The sequence below is a fragment of the Melospiza melodia genome, chromosome 3 (assembly GCF_035770615.1).
Source record: "Melospiza melodia melodia isolate bMelMel2 chromosome 3, bMelMel2.pri, whole genome shotgun sequence".
Taxonomy (NCBI): domain Eukaryota; kingdom Metazoa; phylum Chordata; class Aves; order Passeriformes; family Passerellidae; genus Melospiza; species Melospiza melodia.
In genome coordinates, this window is record NC_086196.1 from 20,794,368 (window position 1) to 20,807,930 (window position 13,563).

The 13,563-nt window shown below is 41.7% G+C and overlaps 1 protein-coding gene across 2 annotated transcripts in view; it reads left to right on the forward strand.

The window, feature by feature from the left end:
• The window catches only part of EVA1A (eva-1 homolog A, regulator of programmed cell death), a 204,635-nt gene that overhangs the window by 73,957 nt on the left and 117,115 nt on the right, over positions 1–13,563 (forward strand). For both annotated transcript variants that reach the window (XM_063150943.1, XM_063150944.1), the window contains exon 4: positions 10,243–10,395. In XM_063150943.1, coding sequence (XP_063007013.1) covers positions 10,243–10,395 — 153 coding nt within the window. The remainder of the gene's footprint in view (positions 1–10,242; positions 10,396–13,563) is intronic.

Genomic DNA, 13,563 nt, shown 5'->3' on the forward strand with positions numbered 1-13,563 from the left:
TTGATGCACAGAGATTTTCAGGAGCTGTCAAATAGCCCTATCTCTGTAGCACATTAATCACTGGACTGCCAGAAGGAGGATTAACAGGAATATGTGATTCCAGTGTCAGCAAATGCAGAGATTGTTGTCAGTTTAATTATAAATATGATTGCAATATTAATACAATATATTAGCTAATATAATAAATGAAAATATTATATTAGCACTAATGTAATTATATTACAGCATTTTTATTATAATCATAATTTTCTTCTCCTGCAGAGAATGAAACTGCTGCTGAACCTTGGAGAGTTAAAAAAAAAATCTCATTTTGCTTTCAAACCCAATCAGTCAGCCCTGATTGACATAATAAGGAAGCAGTGAAAACTGTGGTGTTTCCTGCTATGTAGATATAAGGATTCCCTTTGCTGGATCAGGTCTCCAGTGTCCAGATGTGAACCACTAAAAAAGACAGATTCTGAAATCTGCCTAAATTGTATAAATACCAGAACTGTGACTTTTACAGATCCTCTTTGTCCATTGTCATTTAAGTTTTCTGTGGGTTGGGGAAAAAACCCCAACAAACCAGGGATAACAATACCCTTTTCTAAGCCATGAATTTCAAGTGAAGGAAAAGGAAGGGTTAGACTTTCAGTGCTGGGATAGGTGAGTCCACAGCAGTGCCAGGAGGAGCTCCCTGTGTTCCTCAGGAGATCCAGCCCATCCTTGGGCACTGTGGCACCTGTGGTGCCTTTCTGTGCTGAGGGCAGAGGCTGTGTGGTGGCTGGTCCTGCAGGTGTCAGAAATGGCTTTGGCTGCTGGCAGGGGCAAAGTGATCAGGGAGTCTTCTCAGGAGACCCAGGAGTGTCCTTGGAGCGACCCAGGAGTGTTCTTGGGGCGATTAACCGGAACACAGGGAAACCAAGTTGTGAAAACAGAGCCCATAAGTCTAAATCCCAACAGAGTTCTACTATGGTAGAGGTTTGCAAGCTCTGAATGACAGATTTCAGAATTTTCTGGTGCACTGGTGAAGAACTGATGTGAACAACTTGCTCCAGAAACCATATTCTAAAAAAACTGCGATGCTGCAAAAGTTAACTTCTGTGGAAGTTTGGGTCTGTGAGTCCTACACTCACAGATTAAACTGTGAGTGTAGGACTCACAGAACAGAGAAGTAAATTTATACAGCACTCCTGCAGGATGTCCTATATATGGACTAATTCAAGACTGAAAATATGGACCAATTGTTCTCCTCAAATAAATGTCTTTTAGGGGGAAAAAAAGGCAAAAAAAAAAAAAAAAAAAGAAAAAAGGCAGAGAAGAGTAAATCTCTGGGGTATTGTCATGGTTATAAACTCTTTCCATTACTGTGCATTTCCTCATTATTTTTTCAATATCTGTCCTACAGTTGGTTTGCAAATTGACTACACATTTTTTAAAACAGGTATCTCCTGATAGCTTCAATGTTTTATCATACTAATGGTGTATCAAGCTCTTCTAACTTGCACACTGATTTTTCTGACTACTTCAAAGGCAGTGGAGGTTGTCACCTATTCATGTATCTGCAAACTGGGACCTCTAAAGCATCCATGATGAATTTTGGAAATTTGGTTACTGTATTTCTCTCAGCTACATTCTTTTTTATTTCTTGGGCAAATCCGTTGAGGGAATACTGTGTAGTTAATTATTTAGGACAGTAGTGAATTGGCTTTTAATCTAGTAGACCTCATTTTCCCATATTGTATTCTCTAGGCAACCCAGTGGGTTATATGTAAAAATATCAATCAGGTGTCCTTTTAATGTTCTTGTGTCAGAATTATTATTGCCATTATTTTAATGTCTGTAGAAGACTATTTTAATGATATAAGACTGCGTTGTCCCTTTCAGCAATTTTAATAATAACTTTAGCAGCATTACTCCAGATTTATACAATCACTGGAAGAGCAGAACAAAACAGCTATGAGCAGTGGTGCTAATTAAGTCTTTTTCCTTATATATCTTTAAGCTACTTTTCCTTGTTGCATCTCTCTCATCTTTTTGTTGGAGTACAAAATATTGGCTGTGTTTCCCATGTTGCCTCCTATAGCGTTGCTTGTCCTGATTTAAGTCCATGATAGCTGGCCAAGTTTACAGTTTACAGTTTATTAGTTGGCTGCTTTACAGGTCATAAATCCATGCTGGTTGACTGGTGGGACAGTGCAATGAATACAACCAGCTTTGGCACTGGTTTGGCTCTCTTCTGAAATTGGCTACCAGTTCTTAAAAAAATGTAGAGGGACTTCACTACATTTGTCACCTTGATGTTTCTGTCAAATCTCACTGAACCTCGGCCAGCAGGTCTTTGGAAGCAGACAAATGGTGAGGCAGAGGCTTAGGCAGCAAAGCACCAGTAAGCCAGAGCTGCTTCAGAAAATCAGCCCAATTTCAGTAATGGAAGAAATAGGAAGAGAATTAAATTTGTCCTGGGCTCCCAGGTGTATTTTTAACTCCTATGTATATCTAGTGAACATATTTTGATTTTTTCCTTTTTTTTTTTTCCCTCAGATAACCATATACCTCTCTTTGTCCAACAGGAAAGTGCAACTAGGTGCATCTGAACTCTGCTTTGGAAATGAAGTGTAGCAGTTAATTTGCAGCACTGCCAGCCTTTTCACAGCAGAATATAAAAGGACAACTACCTCAGAATAATGAAAGTGACAGTGGGGAGAGGAGCCTTTTAAACACTGCAAATTGGATAGGTGCATCACGAGTGTAATTTTAAGGGAATCTGACAAGGTCATTTGCAAAGAACAATCTTCTTACTTGTCGAAAGGGTTTCAGACCTCCACAACTTCGCACTCTTGAGTTTTCAGGGTACTTTTGAAGTTGGCAGGCTGCCTGTTTAATATAATTCTGGACTGTCATCTGAATTGTATCTTTCAGAGTTTCAGATTCTCTCCTGTAGAAGTAAGTGGTGCACGCCAGGCTACCGAGGGTGGTGAACTTCCGTTCTTAAAAATTATATGACACCATCTTCACAAAAATTTTCTCAAGGGAAAATTGAACTGAAATAATGTTAAAAGATATTTGCATGCAAATATATGAATTTGTGACACTGACTTTTTTAGTGCTCCAAATTAAAGGTAAAATCCTTTTTAGATTCCTTTGAAATGAAGGAGTCACCAGGTAGCCCACAGTAAAATGCTTGTGGGGGAGTGATAGTGAGGGCTGTACTCCAGGACTCTGGAGACTTTTTTGTCCTGAAAAGGTTTTCTCCATCCAGCCCTGCCTAAGGGAATGCTCACTGGATTGATATGGATTTATTAAAATCCTGATATGAACAGAAAGTTCTCATTAGTAGCAGGGTCACATGGAATTGGAGGAAGCTCTGGAAATCAGGATATGAAGTGCATATCATAAGTAAAATTAGAAGAAAACAGAAAAGAAAGGAGCCACAGCAATGTGAACTGGTCTAAATAGTAGGCTTTTTGTCACTGGGAGAAACTTCTGACCTTTGTTGACTGTCCCCTGAAAAGATGAGGGGGAATGGCTTTAAACCACGTATCTAAATCTACTCTTTAAAGGAGGGTAAATTCAGATTGGATATTAGGAGAAAATCCTTCACACTGAGTGTGTCGAGACACTGCACAGGTTTCCCTGAGAAGATGTGGCTGCCCCATTCTTCAAAGTGTTCAAGGCCAGGTTGGATGGAGCTTGGAGCATCTTGGGACAGTGGAAGGTGTCCCTGCCCATGACAGGGAGTTGGAATGGGATGATCTTTGAGGTCCCTTCCAAGCCAAACCATTTTATGAACCTATGAATCTATGATTTGCAGTCAGGGTCTTGAAGGCCAGAACCTGCTTATATCTTTCAAAGCTCAAAAAAGGATGAAATACTGTAATAATAAATGCTTTCTTCAAATGAAAAATAAGTAAATATATAACATAGGAATAGAAGCATGGGGAAAAGCTTTGAAGTGATGCATTGACTGAAAAATACTCTTTAATACAACTTTTTCTTCTCTGCAGGGTGTCATAGCAGTGAATGCTGTCCAAGGCACTTTTTCTCTCACTGCTTTGAGATGCACTCCCTTATTTTAGTTTTGGGATGGACTTAGTTCTACTTAACCCTAAAATTATTCTCTATGTTTTACAAAAGTTACTGGAAATTAGCTGATTGTGGAGAAAAAGAAAATATAAAAACAGGGGTCACAGGTTACTAGGAGGGGCACTGGATGGGTATCTCCAGGATGAGTTGTTCATGGGCAGTCCTGTGCACAGCACTCTTACTCAAGGATGCTGCTTAAAGGTGTTTATCCTAGGTTTATGGTCTTTGAAACTCATTTTTCCACTTCCCATGGAAGAGATGTAAGCAGGTTCTCACTATACTCATCTCTCACATGACTAACAGGATTGATGGAACAACTTGCCCAAGGAAGTTGCGAAGTCTCAATCCTTGCAGATGGTAAAAACTTGAATGGATATGGCCTTCAGCCACCTACTGCTCCAGTTTACTCTGGTCTGAACATGAGGATTGACCCAGATATTCTCCAGAGGTTCTTTATGTCCACAGTGACTCAGTGAATTTTGGTCTGGAGTGACAATGTTCACAGAAAAAAGTTCAAATTTCCATGGTTAACCCTTGCTTTGGCTTCTCTCTTTAGGCTGACACAAAAAAATTGCTGTGGTGGCTTTGCAATGTAAGTGTTCTGCCCAGATGTGCTGAAATCACCAAAATCTCACCACATGCGTTATCACCATCTTTATTATTTGGGGATGGTTTCCAGTGTCCATAAAAATTTGTTGAATTTTAACTGGTGGCTAAAAGGTTGTGTATTCCACTTTGCATCTCAGCTGTTCCACTTTACAATCAATCCATGCCTGAGAGGTGCAGTAGGAGCTGGAGGAGGGAAGAGTGACACAGAGGTGTGCCCATCATTATTTGTGGAGAGAGTGGCTAGAAGAGAATTCTCCCTATGTCCTTTTTCACAGACCAGCACAAACTACCATCCAGTAGTTAAATGTAGTCCTTTGTCAGCTGAAGGGAATTAGGTGATGGTGGAATGGGTGGATATAGTGAAGAGTTATGAGTTTCAAGGCAAGAAATGTTCTTTCTTTTGGGTGGCATGAAGAGGAACATATAACAAAGCTGGGATGAATGTGAGTGAGGCAAAAATTGGGTTAAAGAGAAATTACTGGCTAAGATGATGTCCAGTTTGGTTCTGAAGTGACATCTTGGATGCAGTCATGTTAATTTAACAGTTATAACCTATATAATAACCTATATAAGAAAGTCTTCTATGGGAAACGATCCTGACCTGATAAAGAATTGGGGAAAAGTATCTCTGTTTCCTAAAAATTCACTTTGCTCAGATCCTCAATTCTAAGATTTAGATCCTTTAGGATTTTGTGAAGAAAACAGATTTCTCTTTACATGTATTTCCAGCTCTTTGATCTGGGAAATCGGGTCAGCTATTATGCACTGATTAAGTGAAGTATGAATACTTGGAATAGCAAATTCCATAATTTTTCCTACAAGTTCTATTCAAAAATATAATTTTAGGCAAGGTGAACCTCTGGCATAGATGGATTTCATCATTTTGTTAGAAGCAAAATATCTTTAGGAGGTTTTGTGTCTAAGGTCTCGCAGAGATTGAGGCAATTGACATTTAGTTTTGAGATTCCAAATCAAGATAATTCAGAAAATTCTTGTGAGCTATAAGGGAAAGCATTCTTAAGATACTGGCAAAATGTAATTGCTGATGGTCATACAGGTTAATATTATTGTACACATCCAATAATTACTAAAGGTCTTCTTATTGACTTTACTGTTTGAGAGAGACCATTTTTCTATTAGAAACATTTATAATTGTTTCCCTGTAATTGTCTGAGCTAAGTTACAATTGTGTCAAATAATGACCTTTAAAAACGTGTCTAGAAAAGCCTGCAGCTGTTCCCTCCTTGGGTTCTCTCTACCGAGTTATATTTAAGCCAGTGTCTCTGAAACCAGGCAGTAATAAAAGGGATATTATCCTTAGCAAATATCTTAATCATGGTAAATCTCTGTTGCCCTACAAATGACTGCATGGGGGATTAGAGTGGAGTAAGCCATTTGCTGAATATCACTGCCACCTTTCCGAGGCCATTTAAGCGTGTTTAATTTTTCAGGGTGAAACATGAAACCCACTAATACAAATGTTTGCATTTGGCCTGAATTATATCCAGACTGTAACAGTTAGAGCAGGCTTAGGAACAGATTGTGAGTGATCTGTAGGAGGCCAGTTCTGCTTGGGAGAGTGAGAGAGAAAAATACATTTTTGTTCCCAGTCCCAGCTCTCTTATGTCACTTACGCTGCCTCGCTTCTTTTCAATATTTATGTAAGGCTATCATGGAGTGAAGTACCAGTAAATATAGGGATGATGCTTAGCTCTGTATTTTTAAAATATCAATCCTTACTGTCATCCAGTGCCTGAGAGCGTGAGTGTGTCTGACTTGGGTTCATCCTGGCTAAAATGGAGGTGACAATGCTATGAAGTACGAAATACTTTCAGGGACTTGTATTCCTCCCTTGCATCACTTCCTATCTGTTTATGCACATTTCTATCAGGTTGCCCAGAAACATGGAGACTCCCTGTTTTCCAGTGGTCAAGCTTAAGAGAATCTTCTGGGAGAGTGAAGTGCTACTGTGCATTTCATGCTTTCTTTTTTTCCTTTTAACAAAGCAGTGTATTCTCTCTGTGCCTGCCCAGGCAACTGCAACCCTAGCCAGTGTGGGCTCAGCCAGAGCCTTGCAACTGGCAGCTCCAGGAGGTGTTTCCTGGGGCAGAATTCAGTGACTGGGAGGTGATACCTGTTTTGGGTGGCACAACCCTCTTATTCCACACTGCAGCATGCCAGGAACACATCACCCATGTGCCCCCCTTGTTCCCAAGGAATCTGCACTTGGATTCACCTCCCAGCCTGATTTCTTGAGCTTTCCATCAGGCAGCTTTCCCCATAAGCCCTGAACATGACTTCCAAGAGCAGCTATGAGGGTCAGAGCTGTGAGTGTGAGAGGCAGTGTTTTGTTGTTCATAGGATCATGGAATCACAGAACAGTTTGGGTTGGAAAGCACTTGAAAGACTATCTCATTCCAACTCACTTGCTATCATCAGAGACACCTTCCACTATCCCAGGTTGCTCACAGCCCTATCTAGCCTGGCCTTGAACACTTCCAGGGATAGGGCAGGCACAGCTTCTCAGTTCCAGTCCCTCACGACCCTCAGAGTAAATAATTTATTTCTAACATCCAACATAAACCTGCCTTCTTCCACCTTAAGGCCATTCCCCCTGTCCTTTCACTACTTTGTCCTTGTGAAAAGTCCTTCTCCAGCTTCCTTGTAGCCCCTTTAGGAACTGGAGCAAGCTGTTGTTCATTGTCTCATGACTGCTGGACAGATCTTCAACAAAGGTGTGAATGTCTGTCCATCCCAGAGTTTACTGTGCTCAATGAAATATTCTGTTTTTAAATCCCAAGCAAGTTTCCAAATGTCAAGCCCTGGCTTTGAATGGTCAGCAGAATTTAATAAATATTCTAATGACCTTAAATGAGACCACAGGATGTGTGGTTAAGCAGTTATACTTGTTAATTGGGAGATGTAGCTAGTAATAACCAAATTGAAAGAGGAAATTGAGTTAGTGCCTGTAAGAAATGAGACATTTACAGTGGACCCTCTCATTAGAGACTTAAAAATTATTATTTTTCTAAACTTAATCACCTATTTCATTTTTCACCCACTTCAGCCAGACACAAGTATTCTTTTCTGTGACAGTGGTTTAACATAAATTATGTTTAACTTGTCTTATTGGAGAATTTGTGTCTTTGTGCTTTTAGCTTGAATCCGTGTTTTTTCCTTAAGGAACAAATAAATTCTGTTAAATGGATAAAGTTTTATTATACTCTGTTAAGTTTTCTACTGTATAGGAAGGTTAAAGCTTTTATTTCATTTCCCTCACAGAAGAAACAAAGTTCCTGTGGGAGACAATCATAGGTGAAGATGAAAACCCCTTGGTGTGTTCAGTATCTTTCAGATGCTTTCATGGTGATTTTGGATGAAATACCTACATAGATAAAATGGACGTAGAAAAATAGAACTATTTGGATTAGAAAAGCCCTCTAAAATCATCAAGTCCAACAATTAACCTGACACTATCAAGTCCACCATTAATTCTTCACAGGTGTATGAGGTTTCTGTCTCTTTACTTACTCTGAAGGTGCAAACTTCAATTTCTGATTCCAGCCCCCACAACTCAGTCGTTGTGGGTTTTTCCCTGTAGCTGCTGCTGAGGGATGTCTGCTCTTTGCATAGACTCTCCCATGAAAGAGTGAGGCCTTAATTGTGTCTTCATCTAGAGAGGTGGATCAGAAAGTGTTTTCACATTCACTAAATATTTTAGAGGTTTGAAAGTTTCTCTGCAGCAGGATAAAACTAGAAATGTTCAGAGATTTTTGTAAAAAGGCTGCGGAGTGTGAAGGAAAATGATGTACTGGAATAGGGTCCAAGGTCAAGCTTCTCAGCTGGACTGAAGGTTCAGAACAGGGTTTTCACATTCCAGTTGATGCCCTCATCACCAGGTAATTGGCTATTTTGAGGAGGCTTTTTTTTGACTTCAAGTAGGAATTTTCAAGCTGAGCATGAAAAGTCATTTTGTTCTCAGATGTTTCTTTTAAATCAGTATGCCTCTGTTTTGGTATAATACATGTTTTCTCCACACAGCTTCTTCTGAAAAAATCTAATGTAAGGTAGAAATTAGCCCTTCTTTGGACATGTATTTAACCAGATGACCTCCTGAAAAGTTCTCCAACCTAAATTCTATGATTCAGCTTGGAAAGATCACCCTTGATCTCTAATAAGCAAAAATGATTCTTGAACCTAGAGTTATAATACAGTAAAAAATAGTGCATGGTCTAAAGACTTAAATATTAACTTATAAACAAATTATTAGCTACTGTTTTCAGTTGCTGAGTAGTTTTATGCATATGAACTTTGCATAAGTTCTCATATATATATATTTTTAAAATATATATATTTACATAGATATCTATATATATATATATATAGATATATATGCGTGTATGTGTGTGATATTAGACACGGAGAACCGTGTAAAAGAAGGAAAAAATCATGCCAGTAAGGGACACAGGGCCAGGGGCAGCCCCAGGCACTGGATGATGCTCATGTGCTCTATGGCCCCGCTTTGACCTTGCACAAGTGGAAGCATTCAAGAGGAAATGACTGATCATGCCTGGGATTTTACCATGGGCACAAACCCTTCCCATTTAGCAATGTGGATGCTGTTGTGGCTACATTTCAAATGGTAAGTAACACAAGGAAGTGAAAGGTCACTGTACAGAGGCTGGGGAAGTTGAGGTTGTATTTCAGACTGTGTCCTGAGTTGCCTGGGGTGTCCATAGACAAGTCTCTTCAGTTATTTTAGTCTCTTTATGCCACTTGCATTGTCTTAGCCTCTTTCTTTCAGATGTGTGTCTTGCTTTAAAAACTCAGCTTTTCAAAACAGTTTTTGTTTTCTGTGGTATATTGGGAGGCACACATGGGAAGGGCCTGTTCTAGGTTGGGACCTCTAGAGGTTCTCATAATCCAAATGATAAAGACAAGGGAATGACATGTGATTTCTTAGGAAATGACCATCCAGTGTCCTTGAGAGATGTAAACTGAGTGATTGTTCTGTGTGTACCACCTTTACAAGAGCAAGAGTGCCCATTTCAAGAAGGATTTGGGGACAAGCTTCTGCATATCTGTGTTCACAACAGGCAGGAACAGCTTCCACAACAATTAAATTTAGTATAGCTTCTATTGAATCTGCCATGGAAGAACTGCTGTGAAAAAAAAGCCATGGAGCATGATTATGTTTGCATTTGAGCTGCTGTGATATAGAATAAATGCCTGGCACATAAAGAGCTGCTTCATGGATGAGATTGGTTCCTAAAGATGGGCTTTTACCTTCCCATGCCATATTATCATGTAGAAAACGCTCAAATGCCATGCCTCTTCACTTATCTGTCTGCAAAACGAAAATGTAGGCTATTTAACAGAACTGACCTATGCTGGGTTAAAATACATTTTTAAATGTGTTGATAGGGATTATGTAATGGGAGAGATCAGTGCTCCGGTAGCAAGCGCAGTGCTAAGGCTGGGGTTGTGCTGAGGCTGTGCTGGGAGCTGAGGTGTACCCCTGAGCCCACCCTGGATCAGCTGAGTAATGAAGTGTTTGTTTGCTTCCAGATGAATACAAGAGTAAAGTAGCCTGTGAAGATGACAAGCTGAGGCTGAGCTGTAAGAAGAGCATGGTGATAGCCATTTACTCTGCTATCTTTGGGAGGACACAAGGAGGCAGCCTGGAGTGCCCTTACCAAAACCTAGGAGTGCCCATGATTGGTAAGCAGGGGAATGGCTTGATGACACATTGATGTGGGCAGGGTGATTTCATTTATTGTCATCACAGCAGAGCTGGCACAGACCCCGGTCAGAAAAGGGAGATGGAACTTGGCATGGTGGTGCTCCTGATGTGTGGTACCTTGTCAACCAGCAGTGAGCTTCATCATGAGCACCAAACTGAGGTGCAGCTATTTGTCCTAGCTGAGTTCCACAGCCAGGCCACAGGCTTTTCACAGATTCATCTGATTGTATGATTGAAGGTGCTTGAATTTCTTATCAATTTTCTGTCTTCGTGGTGGTTCATCCACTGAGCCTCTGCCTGTAATTTGGAGGAACATATTATCTGGGGATGTCATGTACCATCTGCAGCCACTGAAGTCTTGACATTGCATTTAAACTTTTACTGAAGTTAAATTAAATTCAAAAAGCAAGTTTTAAAGTCTCATCATGTTATGGTTGGCTTACAGTACCTTCAAGTACCTTCTTTACTCTCAGGCTATCAGAGTCTCATACAGTCATGAGTTAAACATAAATAATTGAAAAACGTTCACTGGAACTTGAGCTGATGTGAAATGACTGAATATTTTAGGCTGTGGTAGAGAAAGCAACAGTCACAGTACAAAATCCTGTGCTCAGCATTTGTCATAATTCTTCTCTGCAGAGCTGAGAGGGAATTAACAGGTTTCCCAAAGGAATTGCCTCCAGAGAGGGAAAGGCTGCAGAGGAGACTGCACAGGGAACCTTGATCTGCTGCTATTGCCTGTGCTGGGATCTGTTCTGCTGTATCTGAGGGTCTTTGGCTTCACAGCTGCTGATCCTGTGCCCTTAAGGAGTTAAATGCTATTCAAATGGAAGCATGTCAAGTAAGCAATATGATACTCAGATGATGGGTGTCAGTAGAAACCCACAGGTGGAGTGAGGCCAGTCAGGCTATTTGTGCAGCATGGTGAGTGTCTTGCTTGTGTGGCTGTGCAAATCTGAGCACTTGTAGCACAGCTGAGTTGTGCAGGGTGTCCTGAGGTGACCAGTGTTCCTGGATGTGCTCCTGTAGTTCTCCAGTTGCCAGAAGCCAAAACAGATGTGTGTGGCAGGTTAGCCTGGGCCTTTTTGGTGTGTGTTTGGGATGGGCTGTCTGAGCACTGGGTGCTGTGGGGATTGGGTTGCTGGGTGAGAACTTGCCAAGTCAGTGAAACAGGATGGGTTTCTGGAGCAGACCTGAGCACCCCACTCTGTTGTCCTTGCTGAGAGGGCAGGAACAGCACTTGCCAGTGACAGGGCACCAGCACAGGAACCCACTCTTCAATGTCAGCATGAAACAAAACTCTATGTGAAGCCACAAAGGGTAAAGTTTTATTCTTCTTTTTCCAGCTGCAAAATCATGAAACTGATACTGGCTGAGAGCAGGGTATGTGGGACCAGAAAACGGGACAGCAGGCACAAACAGGGAGAACAAGCAGTGGGATCTGATAGCAGGGCTGCATGTGCCATAGGATCTCCAGCACCTGTATGCCCTGCTGTTCTCAAACTGGCCTTGTGAGCTCTACAAATTGGGATGTTTGCCCAAGGAAATGAGGAATCAGATCCTAGAGGGCAGCACTCAGTCTGCTGCTGGGATGAGGCAGGGCCTTCCTCAAGTGTCAGCTCCTAAATGAAATTACTTACATGAGCAGGCCATGTAATGCCAAGTCAGGGGTGGGAATGCTGAGGAAACTTTACACTAAAAAACCAGTTCAAGGTTTTAAGCTGTGAACAGATGCTAAAAATTACAAAGTTGTTGGACAGGAGCAAATATCCACATGTTTGGAATTGCTGGGGTCTCAAGTATCTTAAGTCGGTCTGGTGCTCCTGGGGTGCTGTGGGAGTTGGTATGTCCAATCCATAAGAGCAAAGGGAGGGCGGGAAGGGTGTCTGGAATGTCTGCTGGCTGCATGCCCTGCAGGGCTGGGGAGGAGATGTGAGGAACTCACCACGGAGCAGTGACTTCCCTGGGCCTTCCCTGCCATTTGGGCTCTGTGTGTGTGGGGTGAAAGACACACTATGGCTGTTGATGTTTCCTTGAATGATGAAATCCTGAGCGAATTGTGGGGGCAGAGTGAGCTTAACTAAAAGAAAGTTGGGGATGAGCAGATGGTCATTGCCAATTCACCATGCTCCAGCCCTTAAATCTCAGTCATGTTTGGGAGTGGTTGTTTAGGTTTCCTCAGCTACAGCTCAGGGATCCCCTTGGCATGAGGCAGCCTCTGATTATCACAGCCTTCCCTTCGTCTGCCTGTGTGAGCTGACCCAGTGGGGCAGAGCTCCAGTGCTGCAGGAATGGGAAGGTGAGCTCTGGCTGTAGTTTGCACTTCTCTTGGCCCCACAGGAGAAACTGGTGTAGGATCCTCCTCCAACTCAAATCAGCAAAAAGCACATTCACACTGTGCTTCCCCATGGCACACTGCAAACCTCCCATTGCTGTCTCCAGGGACAGGAGCAGGTTGTACTCCCAGCTGTCAGGAGTGATTGTGGGAGCAGCACTCAGGGTCCCCCAGCCTGCTTCAGAACTGCTCTTCTCACGGGCCTGCCTAGCCCAGCAGGCAGCTCTGTTCCTTCAGGAGCAGGTGGAAACATCACAATTTATAAATCAAAGTTTCTGCTGTCTGGAGAACATTTGCCTGCACGTTTCCACAGCCCTGCAGTGTGGGGAGGGCTGCTCCGTGGCAGCCTTTGATCCCAGATATTCACAACGAGCTGATCTTACAAACATGACTGTGTGAATCAGACTTTGCAGCAACATCCAGTTCCTGTTAGGCAGGGCCCAGCTATGTTCTGTACATGGGAGATTTATTTTTTTTTGAATTTCATTGGTATGATGATTTTTGTCAAGTCTGAGCCTTGACAAAGGGCATTTTGCTGGAAGTAGGACCTGCACAAGTTTGCAGTGTTTATTTTTATCCATGCAGCCTGAGCTACTTGATGAGTGAAGAAGTCATGCTTGCCCCAAAAGCAGTGAACATTATCTGTTCTTCCTCTCCTAATGAAAAACTGTTCAGAAAATTTTGTTCCATTTTTCTTTCTGTGGACAAAATGCACATTTGGATTGAATTTAGAAATATACAGCTTCTACAGGTGAAGGTTTTTAAGAACTGAGGTCTAAGATGGTCAGGAGAGGTGGCCTAATAGAGCATT